The sequence below is a fragment of the Schistocerca serialis genome, chromosome 1 (genome assembly GCF_023864345.2).
Source record: "Schistocerca serialis cubense isolate TAMUIC-IGC-003099 chromosome 1, iqSchSeri2.2, whole genome shotgun sequence".
In the NCBI taxonomy this organism is placed as follows: Eukaryota; Metazoa; Arthropoda; class Insecta; order Orthoptera; family Acrididae; genus Schistocerca; species Schistocerca serialis.
Window position 1 is genome coordinate 866976939 of NC_064638.1, and position 21186 is coordinate 866998124.

The following is a 21186-nucleotide window of genomic DNA, read 5'->3' on the forward strand; positions in this document are numbered from 1 at the left end:
CTTGCAGTGTCTACAATATTGTCTTCAAGTTTGTTTCCCTTGTATAGCTCTCCCATATAAACATTTCTTCGACCTTTCAGCCTTCCCTTCTTTACCTAGTACTGTTTTGTCATCTGAGTTCTTAATATTTATTCAGGTGCTTATTCTCTCTCCGGGGTCTCCTTAATATTCCTATAGGTGGCATCTCTATTTCCCCTAGTCAGATGTGCTTCTACAGCCTTGCATTTCTCCTCTAGCCATTCCTGCTCCATACCTACAACACTAATGGAAAAAGTGACCCTTATTATTCATTATTAAAGCTGTCAGTGGATCAGAAAATAATTCAATATGCAGTAACAAAATTTACTTAATGTAAAAGCCTGGCACATAGCAAAGCACATTTTAAATATAACCTAAAGTCATTTATTCTGGACTACTGCTTCTATTCCATGGACGAATTTTTATTTAAAAACCAGTTACCTTTATAAAAATCCTAGTTTTGAAGTGTAGTCAATGAGGAGGAATCAAAAGTAATATGCTCATATGCCCACTAAAAGGTATCCGGTAAACTGACTCATTCCACATCATTTTGATAAAAAACCACTCTGTTTACCATTTTGCACTTTCTGTCAATCTCTTTCCTGTAAACTTCATTTACTGTGGAAACCATAATTGACTTAATGTAGTATACATGAGCTAGACATGACTGTTAACTACAAAAATACATCTTTTCTAAATATGATCCACTTCATACAACACAATTAGATAATTCAACTTGTACCCTTTGAACACACACTGCCTTCAAGCTATTCTTGATACAAAGTGTACTATGGAACTCTGATTCATTTTGATCTTGGCAGTTTTGTTTAGTTACAGTGCTAGAATATGATTAACAAGTAATTATTCAATAATGAATCTGTTAACTAATCTATGAAGATAAGTTTATCTGTTATTCAGAATAGCACTGAATGTAAGAACAACTGGTCGAGGTACTGAGCAACCAGGAAGTCTTAAGGAAGTTCAGGGCATTGGATGGTGGCTTGAGGAGGAAAACCTAGCACAAGTGTCACTCAACATAACAGACTTTGACGTAACTCCACTTCATATAGCCTATGAAGAAGTGTGCAAAGATGCAGCAGCTCTACGTGTGTCAGTCGTGGGATCAGAATTGTTGGGAGTTGTTCCACTGAAAGCAATTCTGCAGGTAATGTCAGGGTGACAAATAAATATGAGCAATGTACAAGCTTATGTCATGTTTGGATTATTTTTGTACCAGTAACTCATTAATGACTGAAACAGATAAGTTGAAAATGTATTTGTTGAACCTGCCCTTTTTGAGAAGACTTATCAACTAGTAACAGTGACAAATTAAATTTCAGTCTTTAATACAAAAAAGTATACCCACTTCTTTCAATAGCAGAATATGTCATTCCAGTTCTTTTTTTAAATTTATTATATGATGGTCAGACAAAAAATAATACTTACTGTTTTTACTGGTAAGCCAAAAATTTGAATGTCATACCATTCTGCAAAACCTCTTCTCCATTTCATTACAGTAGCAACGTTCTGCATGAAAGGATGCCAGTATTGCAATCACTTGCAAAATGGCCAACATTGATTTTCATATACGTGTATTAAGATTGCATTCATTGATAGAATTCTTATAATCAGAAAGTGAAATGCCTATTTGCATTCATGAAAGACTGAAAAATGACATGTGTACAGTCATGCAACAGTGGATACCAGCACTGTTGGATTACTGGGTTTGTGACTGTAATGAAGCTGAGGGGCGAATATCATTGGCCAATGAAGCAGGGAGCAGCAGGCCAGTCACTACATAGACTCCCCACAATATTCAGCTAGTCAGTGACATCATTTATCGTGACTGCCAGGTAATTGCTGATGATTTTTGTCATATTACCTCTCTCAGTAAAGGCTGTGTAATGAAAATTGTTCAGCAGCTGAGATACTCAAAATTTTGTGCAACTTGGGTACCAAGAATGTTACTCACTCCAAATAAAGAGATAAGAAACACAATTACCGCAGAACTCTTGCAGCACTTCCATTTGGAGGGAGAGGAGTTCCTGAAAAAAACTGTGGCTGAACATGAAACATTGGTTCATTTTTCTGAACCAGAATCAATGAGTCGGTCAAGGCATCATAGAAACTCATTGAAGAAGAAGTAGTTCAAAATTGTGCAGTTGAAAGGGGAAGTTATGGCTAAAATATTCTGGGATGCTGAGGGTTTGATTATGGTTGATTTTTTGAAGCATGGATGCACAATAAATTCTCTCCAATATGTCATAACCCTCAAACATCTTAAAGCACATCTTCAGCAAGTTTGTCCAACAGAAGCTATTGTGCATGTTGTTCTTTTTTGTGACAATGCAAAACCACATCACACTATTGAAGGTATTGTGAAAATGAATGGGAAGTCTCACCTCATCCCCCATACAGCCCTCACCTAACACCATTAGACTTTCATCTGTACTGGCTGCTGAAAGAAGTTCATTGTGTGATTTACTTCAAATAATAATAATAATAATAATAATAATAATAATAATAATTTTATTGTCATTCAGCTGATTACAGCAATAGACAAAGTCAAGAGCATATATTTCTACATAAACTACTATATTGAAGTGAATTGGTTTACATAAAATAGGTACACGTTAGAATACAGTATTTTCATCTTCAAAGAATTCATCAATGGAGATTGTTCACTAGTAGCTTATATAATTTAGCTTTAAAGATATTTACAGGCAGTTCTTTAAAGTCAGCACTTAGTCTATTAAACATCCTTAGTCCAAGAACTAGGTAAGAGTTATGCGATTTTGATAATCTATGATATGGTACGTCTACACATGTTCTGTTTCTAGTATTATGGCTATGAATATCACTTCTCAACACAAAATTAGACACATTGTTTCTAATGTACATTAAAACATTGTAGATGAATATGTTTACTACTATAAGACACTGCAATTTAATAAACAGAGGTTTACAATGTTCTGTTTTATCAGAATCTGTTATTATTCTTATTACTTTCTTCTGTAAAAGTAAAATGTCATTTACATGACAGCTACTACCCCACAGTAAAATTCCATAAGAGATGATGCTTTGGAAGAAGGCAAAATATGCTGATCTCACATAGTCATTGGGAACATGTCTTTTTAAATTTCTTATTAGATAAATCACTCTTGAAAGCCTAGCCAATATATTTTTAATGTGTGGTTCCCACGTTAATTTATTGTCAATAGTAACACCTAAAAATTTAACAGTTTCTAATTCCTGGTAGTTAGGAATCTCTCTGAGGCTAAAGTAAAGTGTCTGGGTTTTGTTTTCATTTAGCAAGAAGCCATTAGCTTTGAACCATAATGAGGACTGAGCAAGGGTATTTTCGGTCAGTGTTTTCTGTGTACCTAGATCAGAGCTTTTATGTAGAAAAGTTGTGTCATCAGCATACGATATTGTATGAGATTTTATGAATAAGGGCAGGTCATTAATCATTAGTATAAACAGTAAAGGTCCAAGCACCGACCCTTGAGGCACTCCGTACCTAACATTAACCAAATTTGATTTCTCCCTACCAATGCACACAACTTGTTGACGGTTCTCTAGAAAAGACCTGAACATATTTATACTGTACTAGTAAACTAGCTTATTCAGCACAGTGTCATGCTCTACACAGTCAAAGGCTCTGCTCAGGTCACAAAATGTAGCCTGGGCATAGTCCCTGGCCTCGAACACATCTAGGACTAATTTTACGAGGGAGTTCATTGCATCTGTTGTGGATTTACCTTTCCTAAATCCAAACTGTTTATCACTAATTATATTTAGTTTACCCAAGTAGGCACTAACTTACTCATACATAATCGTTTCTAAAATTTTTGAAAAAACTGGGGTCATGGATATAGGTCTGTAGCTAGCGGGACAGTTCTTTTCCCCTTTTTTGTATATGGGCACAACTCTAGAAATTTTTAGTATGCCGGAGAACTTACTTTCAACTAGGCATTTGTTAACACAAAAGGTTAGAGGATAAATCACACAATCAATAACATCTTTCAACAAATTACATGACATATCATAGTAATCAACACTAACTGAAGGTTTGAAATTTTTCACTATTTTTAGGATATTATTTGGGCTCACTTCTGTGAAAGTGAAGGTGCTTGGGGGAAGCTTTTCAAAGCAGCTGTCCATAATACTAAGTGCATTTTCAGGTGGTTTGATTATTGAACTACTAATTTCTTCAATGGACTGAATGCAATATTTATTAAATTCTTCTGGGGTAATGGCAATTTCCTCTTTGTGTTTAGTGTGTGCAATGGAGTTTATTACACTCCAGGCCTTCTTGCATTTATTGTTAGATTTTTCAATGTTTACTATGTTATGCAGTTTCTTTGCTTCATTTATTGCCTTCCTGTACTTGCATTTAGCTTTAGCATACAGGTCTTTATACAGTTCTGATTTACTGGTTTTGTACAGACTAGAATACAGATGAGGAGGCCATGAAAATGTCCATGTGTCAATGGCTTCGGAAGCAGGACCATGTGTTTTATCACACTGGAGTACATGTCCTTGTTAAAAGATGGATCAAAACTGTGGGAATTGATAAAGATTATATTGAAAAGTTATAAATTAATCATCAGTGCTGTGGTTTTCAATCTATGTTTTTGCATTTGAAATTCTTGACAAGTAAAATAAAAAAAAACAACATAGGAGCCAGTACTTTTTGACTGAACCTCATAACTACTCTGCTTGGAAAATAAAAATATAAGTAGAAAATTCAGATTTATTTTACCAAATCCTAATTCTAATTTTGTTTAGCTATGCAGAGAATCTTCCAGAAATAAAAACATATTCATCTTTGAAATGTTGTTACATGTACAGTAATACCAAGAAATTATTTCCTTACAGGTTGCAGAATATTATATAGACAAGGAAAATCTGTTTGTACTAACAGAAGATCAAAAAGTTCGACTTGCTATTAACAAACTTGGTCTTTCAGAACTACATACCTTCAATCCAAGGTAAGTACCATTACCAAAACACCTAATATAATGGACTAATATGTCTTACATGCAGAGAATATCATGCCAAAAAGGAAAAACATCCTGACAGTTGAGCTGTCATTAAAAATATGTAAATATTCAGCATAATAACAGTGACATATGAAATATACTGCAGGTAAATGAAATAAAACATATATTTTTTGTCAACATAAAATAAAAGACTTTCTCCAATCTGCTCTGAGCCCATTTAATCATCCCATCAATGATGGAGTTTATGAGCTGATGCATGCTTCTGGTAAAGAGTATAGGTGAAACAATGAGGACCCTCAAAAGGGTGTAAATCAGTACAAACAACACACATTCTTAAGACAAAGTGTGAAATCAGCTGTGGCAGACCACTGAAAGGACCTTATCAAAGTTATCAATTGCAACATCACACAAATGCCAGCTGATGAATGCATCCATCTGGGAAGTAGCTGATAAGACACAATTTGTGAGAAACATAAATAGCTCTCAGAAGCACCTCTGGAACAATAAGAAATAAAAATATTTTGCCCTCCATCTCACTTGAAAACACTCTTCCTCCTTTATCTTTTGCTTGCCAGAGCTTTGCCAATATTGATGGCGCATCAAAGAGAGCCGGATGAATATCACCTTTGGTAGAAATCACACTAAGAGGCAGTAGCAATGTACCAGTAATGAGACAAGAATGATGATATAGAAACATAATTTACTGACAAGCACAATACAAGCAGCATATCCATTCGCAGATATAGCTCAAAACCCACTGCTGTCTTTGGTCAAGTTGCAGACATTACAGTCCTTACTTGCTAGTGGTGGTTATAAGTATCAATATCCCCACATAGCACCCCCACCCCCCACCCACCTCCACCCCCCCCCCCCCATCCCCTCCACCCCTGGCCCCACATCATACTATCAAACACTGAAGGGAGGACATTTGTGGAGACAATGACTGATGGAGCTTTTGGCATGGAGGTGGTTGGAGTACGAAGTTCTGCAATGCTGGTGTACATGTCAACCATGCAGACTGTATCTCAGTGGTAGTTTGCATAATTACACGTGACCAACTGTGCCGTGGCTGGGACTGGTGCAAGGCACAGTCCGACTCTTTCTCAATGGATGGTGTCATGAAGCAGAGTGCGGTGCTTACGTCAAATAGATGATATGGCTGCAAATGTTGAGGGGGTCATCAGATGCACACTTACCTAGGTGTTGGTGGGTACCTGGGAGGCAAAGGAGATGTTGGGGCGAGTAGTCTTCCCTGCTGATGCATCCAATGTATTGCATGGTGTGGATGGGTTGCTTGTTTGTGGACTATTGATCCAAGGGCATGTAATGATGAGGTCACCATTTTTTGATCCTTCAGATGAGATGGCAGTGGAATCAGTGTCATCTGAAAGGGAATAAGTTGTTCCAGTCATCAGAAACATGCAGCATTGCTTGGAGATGGATCGTTGTTAAGGAGATTATAGTTAAGCCATTATCTAAGAGTTAGGTGGAATCATAATTAGTGTTGAATGTGGCAACATTGAGCTGGATGACAAAAGATGGTGTTGCTTTGGATATGGTTGTCTGCAAGATAGTTATAAGTGAGTAGCACTTGGTGCTATTGGAATCCTCGTGCCGAAATACTTGAAATACTCACACCGGTTTCAGTTGACTGACAGTGACAGTGGTGACTTTATCACTGATAATGATATCAAAAGTGTGCACATTTCATTTGATGATTTTGTATGAGCCTCAGGAAGGTGGTTGGAGCACAGGTTGACTTGTATCATCATGCAACACATTTGCAGTATGAAAGGGCTTTGTGTACAAATACTCATGGTGCTGTGTGAGGACTGCGTGGCAGTACATGGGAGTGTCAGATGTGTTCTTTGACACATTGTACAAGTGCTTGGTGGGTTGGATATTCATTGTTTTGTGTTGGTAATACGAACTCCACCAGGAGGACCAGAGATTCACTGTATAAGATTTTAGCCAGCGATACTTGCAGGTCTTCTTTGTACGTTATGCACAGTCCAAGAAGGACCCACAGCAGAGCCTCCATCCAAGATCTGCTGTGGCACATGATAGCAGCCTTAAGGACCCTGTGCCACATTTTGACCAGGCCATTGCTCTGCAGGTGGTAGGTGGTTGTGCAGGTATGTTTAATACTGCACAGGTTGCAAAGTACTGCAGAGTGCTTATTGAAATTGATGGCCCTGATCTATAGTGATGGTCTGAATGTGCCAAAGCATGATATCCAAGTGTCAACAAAATCATGTGCTGTTGTTTCAGTTGTAATGTCCTTCCACTTGCCATGAAGCTGTGCTCATGATGGAGAGAAGAAACTTGTAACCTTTTGACTCAAGAAGGGGCCCCATTAACTAGCTTTGGAGGTGATGGAAATGAGCTGGGGGTATCACAAATTGACCTTTTGCAGTTGGGCATATTCACACATCTTGGACCAGGTGTGGCAGTCTCTCTTAATTTTGGGCCACACAAAGCATTTGTTGATGAGGCAGACTGTAGGGCATATGCCAGGATGTGAAAGGTTGTGCAATTGGTTAAGCATTTCACGTCGCATTTTAGTGGTACCAGCTGTCAAATTTTGTTGAGAAAGATTTCACACAGGATCGATGTTCCATTGGCTGTGATTGTGCATCTTTCAATTTTGAGGCTGGTTTCATTGCTGAATAGTAGTTCGTCAATGCTAGGGTCAGTTTGTTGGGTGGCAACCCGGTGTTCATAGTTGAAGTGAAGGGATATGGTATTAACCCTTGACATGTAATCAGCAATGAAGTCTGCACTGTGTAAGTGTCATATGTCTGTAGAGTACTGCAAGATGAAAGTCAGGTGTGGAAAAAATTATGCACTTACCTCCTTTGATGGATGTTTTATAGTGTCGACAGGTGACTTGTGATCCATGAGTAGAATGACATTCTGATCTTCAGTGTCTTTGTGGAAGTACTTAACTACCTCACAAAGAATGAGGAGTCCCTGTTGAATGCCATTTGGATTGGGAAGCTGTCAGTTTGCAAGAGGAAAACCAGAGAGGTTGGGTTTCACTGCCCAGCAAACAGTTGTAGTACCGCACCTCGCATCAGTGGTAACTATCAGTTGAGCATCTGGGATGGGACATGTGACTGTGACTGCATTAACGAGACTAATTTTTCTGCTATCAAAAGCATTTCATGTGTCTTCAGTCCATTCAACTTTCCTTTTTTTCATTTTTGTTGCTACCTGATGAAGCATTTATAAGCAAGACTTGTAAGGCAGCTGCTTGTGGCATGTGACATCGGTAGAAATTTAGAATTCCAAGGAAACATCAAGTTTGTGGTAAATTAGTGGTAGTGAAAACTGTCATACAGTTTCTACCCTTTTTAATGTTAGTTTGATGCCTGTGGCATTGATTAAGTGTCCTAGTAAATTGACTTCTTCTTGACATAGTTGATATTTGTCATGACTGATTGACACACTTTGACACACTACTGTCTTGTAAGGTTTAGAAAACTAACTTGAGGTGTACCTCATGTTCTTCAGTGGTGGCAGAAAAATAAGGATTTTGTTGAGGCATGAATAGCAATGACTGAGGTGAAAGAGGATTTCAATAAATTGTTTCCACATTTATGCAGCATTTTTAAACCCATAAGGCATGAAAAGGTACTTGTACAGATCTAAGGGTTTGACGATTGCCATTTTTGTGGTACTGTCAGTGTGCATCGTGATTTGCAAATACACGTTTTTACAGTCAAGTATGCTTTAGTGGATGTGCCTGCCAGTGCATGAATAAAGTCTTGTATATTTGGTACTGGGAAACTGCAAGGATTGTATTGGTGTTGAGGACTCTGTAATCGCTGCAGAGGTGAAGAGTGCCATCATCTTTTGGTATTAATTTGATAACAAATCCCCATGGGCTACCGGACAAATGAACAATACCAGCTTGCACCATTTCGTCAGTCACTGCTTTAGTAGCACGCAGGTTAGTTGACCAGACTGGCTTTGGCAGCCAGACTGTGATCATGTATGTTGTGAGTTGCATTTGCATGAGTATGTGTGTTGACTGTTTTGATGAAGGTCTGTGTGGCCAAAAGCTTTGTTTGAGTCTTTTTGTTGTGCCTAACTGTGACTCAGCATCTCCCGTATGTGGTGATTAGCAACTATCCTTTTCACAATATTTTTGCTACTGTGTGTGATGTCTATGTGCTGGACTTAGTACATGTGACCTTTAGCTAAAAGATATAAAATGAAACATTGAAGGCTTAGTGTCTGTGTGAGTATAACACAATGACTTCAAATATTTGAGGTTGAATTAGTCTTTCATTCTATGACTTTTGCGTAACTGCACATGACTTCCACCTCTAATACATGTTCACAAACATGAAAAAATGAAACTTCACCATTGTTTGGGCTATGTCCCTCTATAACTGGCTGAACGAGTTGGTTCCATTGTTGATAGAGAAGAACAGCATACTACCACCAACAGAATCATGTCTGTTAAAGCACTGTAATGTTCAAATAATGTTTCAGACTGATGATGTGCTTTACTTTACTTCCTTTTACTGTACAATGCATTCATTTCATGTTCCAAAATAAATTTTGAAGCAGTCTCTTGTATTTTGTATAGCCTAGCACTTTATCTATCAATAAAAACGAAGTTTCCAGTCTTAGAGCCTCAATGTGGCTTTCTTTTAGCACAGTGGGGTACAGATTGGGTTCTATTAGTTTCAGTTTGTGACCGAATGGAAAGGAAGTTAAATACTAACCAATGAACTTTGGAGGCAACATGGAATTTCTTTCTTTTTTTGAAAGGTCTTATCAAACTAGGTCTATTGTTGGCATATTCCAGCCGGAGATTAATGTGTCAAACCTATAGCAGTACTGAGTTCTTGGATATAGGCAGTTTATGTCGGTAGAGGCGAGTGTGCAATTACTGGAAGTGAAACTATAACACTTAATGCTGACTGATAACCTAGGTTTTTGGGACATTCTAAGATGAACATCAATTTCAATGTACCTGCACATAAAACCAACAACATGAGCATGCAGCAGTCAGACCACCACTAGCTGACAGCTATACCTTATTATAAGACTCAGCACTGAGGATTCAAATTTAACCTAGCCCATCTCGGCACAGCCTGAAAATGTACACTGCCAATTGTCAACCAGACAATGGTGATGACTGTTACTTCCAACATCAATATTTATGAGGGCTACACATGCTTTATTTTGGTTTCTGCTTTTAGTTGAGTCCTTGCCTCCAGTAAGTTAGTAAGAGAAAAGATTTCATTCATTTCTGTGATGCAGATATTCCCTCCTAAGTCCATTCTCCTGAATACAAATAGTTCCTCAGGATATTATGAACTCTCTTATGCTTTGGGTTCAAAATATTTCAATAAAAAGTGTGTCAACAAAACTCAGCAGGTGCTGACTGAAATTATTGCTGTCTCAAAAAACTACAGGTACCTCTATTTTGACTGCTTCAGAGGTGGGAATCTTCCTACATGTTTGTCAGAAGATGTGAAGATAATGTAACATATAGCTCAGATTGGTTGCTCAATAAAATAACAAATTGGAAATTTAGGTGGTTGAAAGGTGTTTTCATTTGATGTTTTGTACTGAACAGCCAAAGTCCCATAGCCATCTGTAGAAAGATGAACATACAGAGAAAAGTGGAATTCGTGATCTTGATACATGTGAAGCAATGCCACCTGGGAACTGAAATAGCTTGGAGTATGAAAAGTTATCAAGGCGAATTTAAAAATAAAGTAGTTCATAGATCATATTGGGATATATTATGAAGTATGAATGATAGTGTAGTTAGATAACAGCATCAGGGAAAATTCAGTTGAGAAAATTAATGAATTATGAGACAGAATTCCTGGGCAGCACTTACTTACAGGAGAAAAAATGTGTAAAACTGCCGATAGACAAACATAAAATGACACTCTACCTAGCTTTCATAACTTGAAGATCCTTCCTTGGGGAGAAGAGAGGGATAAATTGGTGAAGGTTAAAAGGAAGGGCAGGTCATTCCAAATCCAGGATGAGATGACCACTTATAGTGAGGCTGAGGAGCCACCTTTGCATGTTAACATATGGTAATGCTATAACTTTTTGTTAACAAATCCTTTTATGTAATGAATTACATGACAGTCTGGTTGGACACTTACACACTAATGATCAAATGCATTATGACGACCTGCTTAATAGGGTGTTAGTCCATATTAGCACAATATGGGAGCTGTTATGCATATCATGCATACAACAAATCCTTGGTAGGTTTTCAAAGGTATATGACACCAGATGTCTACACACAGGCCATGCATTTCCTGTAAATTACAGACTGGGGGTTTGAGGGCGCAGAGCTGGTGCCTGATAGCATTCCACATAATAGTGTAAAATGCGTGGGCATTTATAAGTTGGCAAAAATGTCCAGCATAAAATGCCTGAACAAATCTGCAAAATTCATAAATTCCTAGGCATTTATGCGTTTTAAAGATTAATTGATAAGTGGCACTAATAAAAAATTTTAATCTAATATTTTGCATTAGAAAAAGTGTTTTACAACACTACTTCTTCTGTGGTTAGATAACTAAGCTGATAAAATTGCTTGAGAGTTAGGGGAGAGTAATTAAGGAAAATAAATTGGACTATAAACATAACTTTTTACATCTTTAATTAGGTCAATTCTTAGGGTAGTGCACAACGAAAAAGAAAACAACACTCAAGTTTAAAATTAATTTTTGAAATGAAGTATAGTTTGTATTTAGTAGCTAGTTTGTAGGTAGTATTTTTACTTATACTATAACACTGCAAAAATTTTTTAAAAATGTCAGTGACTTTCTTGATCTTCATAAGATGAAGAAGGAAAATGAAGTTCCGACTCTGCCTCAAATTCTCCTGAATGTGATTCCTCACTGACCACTGGATTCTTCTCCATTTTGTCTTGGATTGGACTGTTCAGTATGAGTTTTTCCTTGGGGTCAACAGGCTTATGACTTATACCTGCTCCATTCATCAATGTCCAGTTGTAGGAGAGATAGTTTAATTTTACAGCCCTCTGATGTGAGTCTTTTGCTTTTTTACTGTGGATCCATCCAAAAGTGCTGAAGGAATGTTCTTTAGTAGCAGATGTAACAGGTGTACCCAGAATTTTTATGGCAACTTCTGACAGTTTACAAGTTCCTCTGAAATCTTGCCACCACAATGGAGGATTTATGCAATGATTTTTATCTACCTGAGAGTGAGGACTCATCCCTTCCTACACAGATTGTCTGGATCATATTCCTTGTTTGTCCCTATAATCAGCTAAGTTCTCTCTAACTTGAATGATATTTAGTCCAGTGTTCTTGGCTGTGCCACAAACTAAGCTTATTATATCAGGCACCTTGACAGGCTTTAGGTTACTACCTTCTACTACTGTATCAAGAAGAGTAGCTGCCAGGTGGGCATTGATTCTTTGTTTTTAAATATATGTTAGTGTTCTCATTTTATCTTCACAGCAGTGTAGTCATACGAGAGTAGATAAAGAAAGGAGCAGAATAGAAAACTATAATCTATCTCAAGAGTCACTACATCTGACAACAAAGCCCTTTTTATGTTTTTTCAATGAAAACAGTTTAACATTTAAGAATACATTTATCATCAAGAAACACATGTCAGTTGTTTAATACATTCGGTGATCTATGCCAGGAGGCATCGCCTTACCATAGCACTGTCTGTGCAGGTGGGAGAGTTTGTGTACTCCAGTGAAGCTGGGAGCTATGCAGGCGGTAGCATAGCTACTGGCAGGTCCAACCTAGCCAGACGGATCTCAGCAGAGGAGCGAGATCAAGTGTGTCTTCCAATGTCCCTTCTTTCTTTCCTTTCCTCAACCATCTTCCTTCTTTCCACCACAACCTGTCCCAGGGGCCCAAAACGCCTCAGCAGTTTTTGTGTCTTCAGTCATCAGTCACTATGCCCCTGGACCAAGATTACAAAGCTGTCGGGGACAGTGTGATTGTTGTTGTGCAGGAACTTTTACATGTTAAAAAAATATAAGCACAGGCATATTTTGGAGGACAGTACTATCAGTCCAATACAGAAAAGCCCTGCAGAGATCAGCAAGTTGCAATGGGAGCAGGACTGTGTAATCTGGAAGCTCTTAGTGACAAACCGGCATTTAGGCGGCAGGCGTGTGATCGCCATTTTACTCGAGGAGGCTGTAGAGTATCTCGTGTGCTGCACCTGTGACTGAGCATGCCTATTCAGAATCCACTCTGCTCATCCTGCATGGGGAGGGGGCTTGGAAAGGTGCCCTAAATACAGTCATCCTAACCAACCAACTACTTGACTGGATGGCCATGTCCACAGGATACACCATATGTGGTCAAAACAAAAGGAAGAAACGAAACTTAAGTATTGCTACCTGGAATTATCGAACTCTCATTGACTCAGACAAAAGCAACCAACCACAACAAAGAACAGCTATTGTGGCACATGAACTAAAAAGATGCAACATCGATACTGTTGCCCTCAGTGAAACAAGACTTGTGGGCGAGGGTCAAATAACAGAACAAGCTGGAGGTTACACTTTCTGCTGGAAAGGGAAAGATGAAAATGAGCCTTGTATTGATGTGGAGGGTTTGCTGTGAGGAATCAACTTATCAATGATCTAGAAAAACTAAATGAAAGACTTATGACCCTCTGTCTCAAACTCATGAACACCAAAAAGCCACTATAATTAGTGCATATGCACCAACCCTAGACTCAGAGGATGATAAGAAGGAAGAGCTCTACACCCAGCTAAACTGACTCTTATCAACCATACCTCAGTCAAATAAAATTATTCTACTAGGTGATTTCAATGCATGAGTTGGCAGAGACTATTCCCTATCGAAAGGTATTATTGGTAAGGAGGGTATTGACAATGGCAGCTCCAGTGGAACTCTTCTTCTGAATAAATGCTCAGAACACAATCTTGTCATTACAAACACTCTCTTTTGACAGAAAAATAAGTTTAAAACCACATGGCAACATCCCAGATCAAAACACTGGCATCTCATAGATTATGTGATTGGGCAGTCTATAGATCGACGTGATGTGGAGATCACAAGAACTGTAGCTCAGGCTGATGACTGATGGACAGATCATTTAATGGTCTGTTCAGTAACGGCTCTACAAGTGCCACCCAAATGGTGGAAGCAAAAGAAACAAGCAAAACATCTGCTAAATACTGAATGACTAAAAGATTAAAAAGTCCAAAAGAATTTCCAGAACATTGTGAAGCAAAAGTTGCCTGCTGAGTATCCTGACAAAGTTGAAGTACACTGGTCAATACTGAAAACCATACCTCCTTGCTTTTGGCTTGCCAAGAATCAACTGAATTCATCGAAAGAAAACATCAAGGCTGGTTTCACGAAAATGATGATGAAATTCAAAGCATATTAGATAAAAAAAGGAAAGGCCTACAATGCCTGGCAAATTGATCCAGCATCAGTCTAAAAAAAAAAAAAAAAAAAAAAAAAAAAAAAAAAAAAAAACCAGAGCTCCCAAAAATCAATGGTGGACTATAAAATCAATTAAAATGGAAAATTTAGCAGCAACCAACAACTCCAGAGCCTTCTTCACTGCCACAAAAGCGATCTGTGGCCCCCTCAAAAAGGCCTAAACCCGATTTGATATAGAAATGGTACACAACTTTTTAAAGACTCAGTATCAATTGGCTCTTGGTGGAATGAGCACTTTGAAGAACTTCTCAACAGAGATTCAGAGGTGCACGAGGATGTTTTTACAAAAATACCATAAAAACCCATTCAAGACCATATGGGTGATGTCCCTTCCATTCAAGAGGTTGAGGAAGCTATCCACCAACTGGGGAATGACAAAGCCCATGGACTGGATGGAATCTTGACTGCATATTTAAAAATGGCAGCACCGAATTAATCAAAAACTTTCACATCCTTATTACCAAGATATGAAACACTGAGACAATACCTGCTGACCTGTGTGACACCACTATTATTACTATACTCAAAAAAAGGCAATAAGACCCATTGTGGAAACTACCAAGGAATATCATTACTCTCAATAGCTGGAAAGATTCTTGCTGGGATTATCTCCAATCGACTTATTCCTGTGGCTGAAAAAACCCTACCTGAAACTCAGAGTGGCTTTAGACCTAATTGAGGCATGTTGGATATGATTTTCAGTGCAAGGCAAATGCAAGAAAAATCTAAACAACAGGACCAACCCCAGTACATGGTATTCATAGACCCTGTTGAAGCTTTTGACTCTGTTAATTGAGAAGCACTCTGGAAAATTCTGATGTAATGGATGTCCTGAAAAATACATCAAAATACTTTGGCTTCTACATGATGACATGAATGCTGCTGTCCTTGCCGCAATGGACCCCGAGAAATGTTTATGATCACCACAGGAGTCAAGCAGGGATGTATTATTGCACCCAGCCTATTCTCAATATTTGTGGGAACCATTCTTCGCCTTGTTAAGAAAAACCTACTGGTGGGTGTTGAAATAGCTTATAGGGCTGATGGTAAGCTATTCCACCTTAGCAGACTCTGAGCTAAAAGCAAAATAACCACAACAGCTGTCATCGAGCTTCAGTACATTGATGATAACATTATCCTGGCAGATACAGAGGAAGATTTACAAACTATCATAAATGCATCATAAATGCATTGGTCTTGAGCTTAGCACGGACAAAATGAAAGTCCTCTATCAGCCAGCCCCAAATGCCACTGCAGCAGCTCCAGTTATCACAGTTGATGGAACACTTCTAGAGATTGTAGAGTATTTTTCATGCCTCGGAAGCCATCTTTCTGCAAATTCTAACATAGATGCAGAAATTCAACACTAACTAAACTTTACAAATGCTGTATATGGTTGTCTTTTGAGAGGAGTGTTTGATAACCACGATTTGAGTGCTAAATCTAAGCTTACAGTCTACAATGCCATTATCATGCCTGCATTGATGTGAAACCTGGAACACCTTCAGAAATCACTTAAAGTCCTTAGAAAAATACCACCAATGATGTCTAAGGAGAATATTGAAAGTAAAGTGGCATAATCAGCGAACAAACAACAGCATTTTGGAAGAAACTAACTCCACCAGCATTGAAGCAAAAATTGTCATACATAAGCATTGCTGGGCTGGTCATATCATCTGCATGCCAAACTCCCAGTTCCCTGAGCAAATCTTGTTCTCCCAATTGAAGAATGGCCAACGCAAGGGAGGGCAAAGAAAATGATATAAAGATGTCCTCAAGTCAAATGGTGAATAAACACAAACGATTGGGAAACTGCTACACTAGATAGATCCAAATGGTGACAAATTGTTCAACAAGGAACACTTAATTTTGAAAATCAAAGACAACTGCAGGAGAACAGGAAGAGAGATCACAGAAGAGAACAAGAGCTCTTGAGAGGGACAAACCTATTACACCATTCAGTCAACAAGAACTGGGTATGCCATTATTGCAGGATAATCTGTAGCTCCAGAATAGGATGATTTAGCCACCAAAGAATCTACCAAAAGACATTTCATACTCATCAGTGAGTAAATCCCTATGATACGACATTCAGTAATAATTTTTCTATCAATAATCATTCTTCAATATTATTCAGAGATTTAACATGGATTATAAAGTGTGTTATGTTACAAAGCGATGACTTAAGGACAATGTGTGTATATATATATATAAACAAAGATGATGTGACTTACAAAACGAAAGCGCTGGCAGGTCGATAGACACACAAACAAACACAAACATACACACAAAATTCAAGCTTTTGCAACAAACTGCTGCCTCATCAGGAAAGAGGGAAGGAGAGGGAAAGATGAAAGGAAGGGAGAGGGTAAGGAGTCATTCCAATCCCGGGAGCGGAAAGACTTACCTTAGGGGGAAAAAAGGACAGGTATACACTCGCACACACACACATATCCATCCACACATATACAGACACAAGCAGACATATTTAAATATTAAACTCTTTGTCTTTAAATATGTCTGCTTGTGTCTGTATAGGTGTGGATGGATATGTGTGTGTGTGCGAGTGTATACCCATCCTTTTTTCCCCCTAAGGTAAGTCTTTCCGCTCCCGGGATTGGAATGACTCCTTACCCTCTCCCTTAAAGCCCACATCCTTTCGTCTTTCCCTCTCCTTCCCTCTTTCCTGATGAGGCAACAGTTTGTTGCGAAAGCTTGAATTTTGTGTGTATGTTTGTGTTTGTTTGTGTGTCTATCAACCTGCCAGCACTTTCGTTTGGTAAGTCACATCATCTTTGTTTTTAGATATATTTTTCCCACGTGGAATGTTTCCCTCTATATATATATATATATATATATATATATATATATATATATCACTGCACTGTTGTTCCAATGCAATGTCTCTCTCTCTCTCTCTCTCTCTCTCTCTGTGTGTGTGTGTGTGTGAGTGTGCGTGTGTGTGTGTGTGTGTGTTTGACAGAGAGAAACCAAGAGTGAAGAACAGAACTGGCAACATTATAAATGATAAGCTGCTGTCAGCAACATGTGCCCTTCCTTGCTGCAGTAAGTTGGAATGCTAGTGAAAAAAAAGCTTCCCTCTTCTTTCCTTTTGTTCTTAGAAGCAAAGGTAATGAATGAGATGTGTAGATTTACGTGAAAACATTTAATAACTTTTAATATCAGGAGTATCATCCAATCCCTTATTTTAAATGGGAAATTATACATTCTGGCAATAAAAACTTTACAAAGTACTTTTTTTAAATGTCTGGATTTTGGGCATTTCAAACTACTTTAGCCAAATTCCTCAGAAAATTCACATTTATAAATGTCTTGCCCACTGGGCATTTGCCCAGCCCACATCACTAGTCCCATATGTGTTCCATCAAATTCACATCAGGTGTATTTGGTTGAAAAGACATCAAAATGAGTTCACTATCACACTCCGCAGGCCACTGTAGCATGATTCTTGTCTTCAAGGGCAGTTATCCCACTGAAAGATGCCGTTGCCATCAAGGAAGTTATCAAGTATGAAGGGATGCAGGTGGTCTCCAAACTGTTCACTTAGTCCACAGCTTTCACTATGTGTTTGATCACTGCCACAGGTCCTATGGAAGCCCAGGTCAGTGTACCCCATAGGATAATGCTGTCCCAACTGGTGTTTGTCTGTGGCACAACGCACGTTTTGAGAAGCCATTTGCCTCCATGGTGGCGTATCTGGATTTGCTGTCAACCTGGTGTCACAAAAAATGGTATTGCCTGGCCAGACAACATGTTTCCATGGATCTGTGCTTAACCTTAATGATCCTGTGCCCAGTGCAATTGTAACTCACGATATTGTTGGATCAACACAGGAAGGCATAGCTGTTATCAGTTGCAGTGCTCCATGTTTCACCAAGTATGCTAAACAATGTGCTCTAAAACATTTGTTCCTACACCAGAATGTACTCTGTCATCAGATCTGCCACAAATTTCCATTTATCCTGCTTTACAGAGTGGGTAAGTCACCAAGCTATACAATCTATGATGAGGTGTGGATTACCAGCCGCTTGTCTCCTGATCATGGTTTCACCATCCTTCAACTACTTTCCATAGACGCAGTAATATGTAAACAGCATACCAGCTTCTGAGATGATCGTACCCAGATATCAGGCCATAACAATCTTCCTTTTGTCAAGGTCTATTATGTTAGTGGATTTTCCTATTTGTGACCCTTATTGTCACCAGAACGACACCCTATTCATCTCTGCTTTGCATGTGTATTTTCCTTTGCTGTGTCTGTGGTTAGAGCACCACCAGGTAGCATTCAGTCTCGCTATAGGTTGTAGTAACAATATTTTGTCTTGTCAGTATATGTTGTATTACCGGTTCAAAGATGTGGGCATTGAATATTACTTAAAAATTCGGATTTATTTTTTTCTGGCACATAAACCCAGTTAATTATGTAGTCTAGGGCCTGTATGAAAAACAACAATTTTCATTGTGGTGCAGATCCCATATTAAACTGTGGTCAAGTGCATTTACAGAAATGATCTGTGGGGGAGGGGGAGCGGGGGGAGGGGGGTTGAAAGACTCTAAAAGGGGGGGGGGGGGGGGAGAGCAGGCTCTGAAAATTGTATATCCCAGAGTTACCCACAAACTGTATAAATGAAAGCTCTGTGCATCAGATTATAGGGAGGTAGGGAGGTGGATGTTCGGAGGGAGCAAATGCATCCTTTGCCACCCCCCCCCCTCCCCTCACTCCTCTCCCCCTAGCTAACGTCTATGACTGACAATGAGTCTCGCAACAACTGGCTGGATAATAGATAGTTTTAGAATTGGAACACACCAAACGATGTACCACCATCAATAAGACCATGTCTAGTACAATTTTATGGTTCTCAAACTATGGTACTTCGTGTGATCTTGTTAATGCATCGACAAATGTCTGTAATTTTCGTTTCATGGAACATCATTCTATAATACAAAATATAATTCACATTCCTTACGATATTTACTGACTATCTATGATCACATTCTATTTCGCTTGTAACCATTTTCGTCAGTCGTACCCATTAAGCGATTTTATATCACTTCTCTCCAAAAAAATTAAAGTTGTCTCTATCCTTAAAAAAAAAGAACCATTCCAACCAAACTGAGGTCGACAGAATCTTTTTATTAGCTCTTGATTCAAAGATAGGGCTATACCCCTATGTATGGAACTTCTCCCTGTGGTCTTTTACCTACTTAATTATTTACTTGAGTGTTTTTTCTTTTTTTAATATATCCTTTATTTTTAGCTCGTTGATTTCACAAGAAATTTTAAGCAGCATCTTGGAAGGCTTCCCAAACTGCTTTCCCTCTCCCTTGACTGACCGTTTCAAATGTTCCATCTCGAATTTGTGCCCAATGAGATTCCCTTAGGCAGTCTCTCACGACATTCCAATAATAATCTGAAAACACAGATGTCCCCTAATACCTTCTTTCATTGTTGAAATGTTTTGATGGAAGCACTCTCCGTGCTCGTCACTCACAGCGACACCATTACTTGGAAAGAAGTCGAGATGTGAGTCCAAAGAGTGGATCCTGAGCATGGCCGGTGGCAAGGGAGGGGGGGCGGCCATTGGGTCTATAGTGCCCCCCCCCTTCCCAACAGACTATCATATTACACTGGATAAAATGACTTCAGATATCAGCAAATATATTACTTCAGCTGATACAATCATTTATTTTTATAATTATGTAACAATATAGGTTGCAATGTATTTCAGACACATTTAACAAAGGAATAAGAGCGGCAAATAGCTTACTATCTAAACCAATAAATATCATTTAACTTAAAATGGGCGTCTTATTACTGATTAATATACATTGGATGTATATTAATGTACGAGTGCCACTTACAATAATCAAGAAAGCTAAATAAGCCGGGTATGCCTATCAACATTTAATCTCCTGACCCCAGACAAAAACTTCTAAATCGCTGGACATCTTGGTCAAATCGAATTATTTTCCCGGGCACACACATTCTGTAGACACATTTTTACCCTGAACTCCGAAACAGTTACCAAAAACTACTTTAAGCAACACCAGGTTTTACCAATTAGTCGGTGGAGGACCCCACCCCTCCTTTTGTTAAACGATATTCCATTCCCCCAAACCCCATGCCCCCCCACTCCCCTCACCCTCCCCCAACCCGCCGCCATCAGCTACCCCCTTGACCGACTTCTACAATCGCCCCTGATCCCGAGCGACATATTGCAACCTAGCTCTTGGTATGTCCTCAGGGGTTCATTGAAAGCTAGAATGTAATTGTTAGCTCGTTGATTTCACAAGATATTTTAAACAACATTTTGGAAGGCTTCCCAAACTGCTTTCCCTCTCCCTTGACTGACCGATTCAAATGTTCCATCTCGAATTTGTGTCCAATGAGATTCCCTTTTTTAACTTAGCAACCTGAACTGCGGGAATGTTTTCTTTAAATACTTGAAAGCTTCTCTTTCGTGATTCCTTGATTTTTGACAGAGCCAGAACATGAATTGAACCGTTAAGCTTTTCTTGAGAAATTTTATGTAGCCTTCAGCGCGAGATCGATTCCGGCGTAAAATCTGGATCTTCCTGTAAAGACTCAGGCTGTTGTTTGCATTCAACCACCACCTTTTCTTCAGATTCTAGAACAAAATCTTCTAGAAAGATAGGAACAGGCAGACCTTCTCCAT

At 38.7% G+C, this 21186-nt stretch overlaps 1 protein-coding gene across 1 annotated transcript in view; it reads left to right on the forward strand.

The window, feature by feature from the left end:
• LOC126485716 (formimidoyltransferase-cyclodeaminase-like) overlaps window positions 1–21186 on the forward strand; it is a 108056-nt gene that overhangs the window by 65681 nt on the left and 21189 nt on the right. Inside the window, exons 5-6 of the mRNA XM_050108895.1 lie at window positions 937–1183; window positions 4900–5012. Of these exons, the coding sequence (XP_049964852.1) occupies window positions 937–1183; window positions 4900–5012 (360 nt within the window). The remainder of the gene's footprint in view (window positions 1–936; window positions 1184–4899; window positions 5013–21186) is intronic.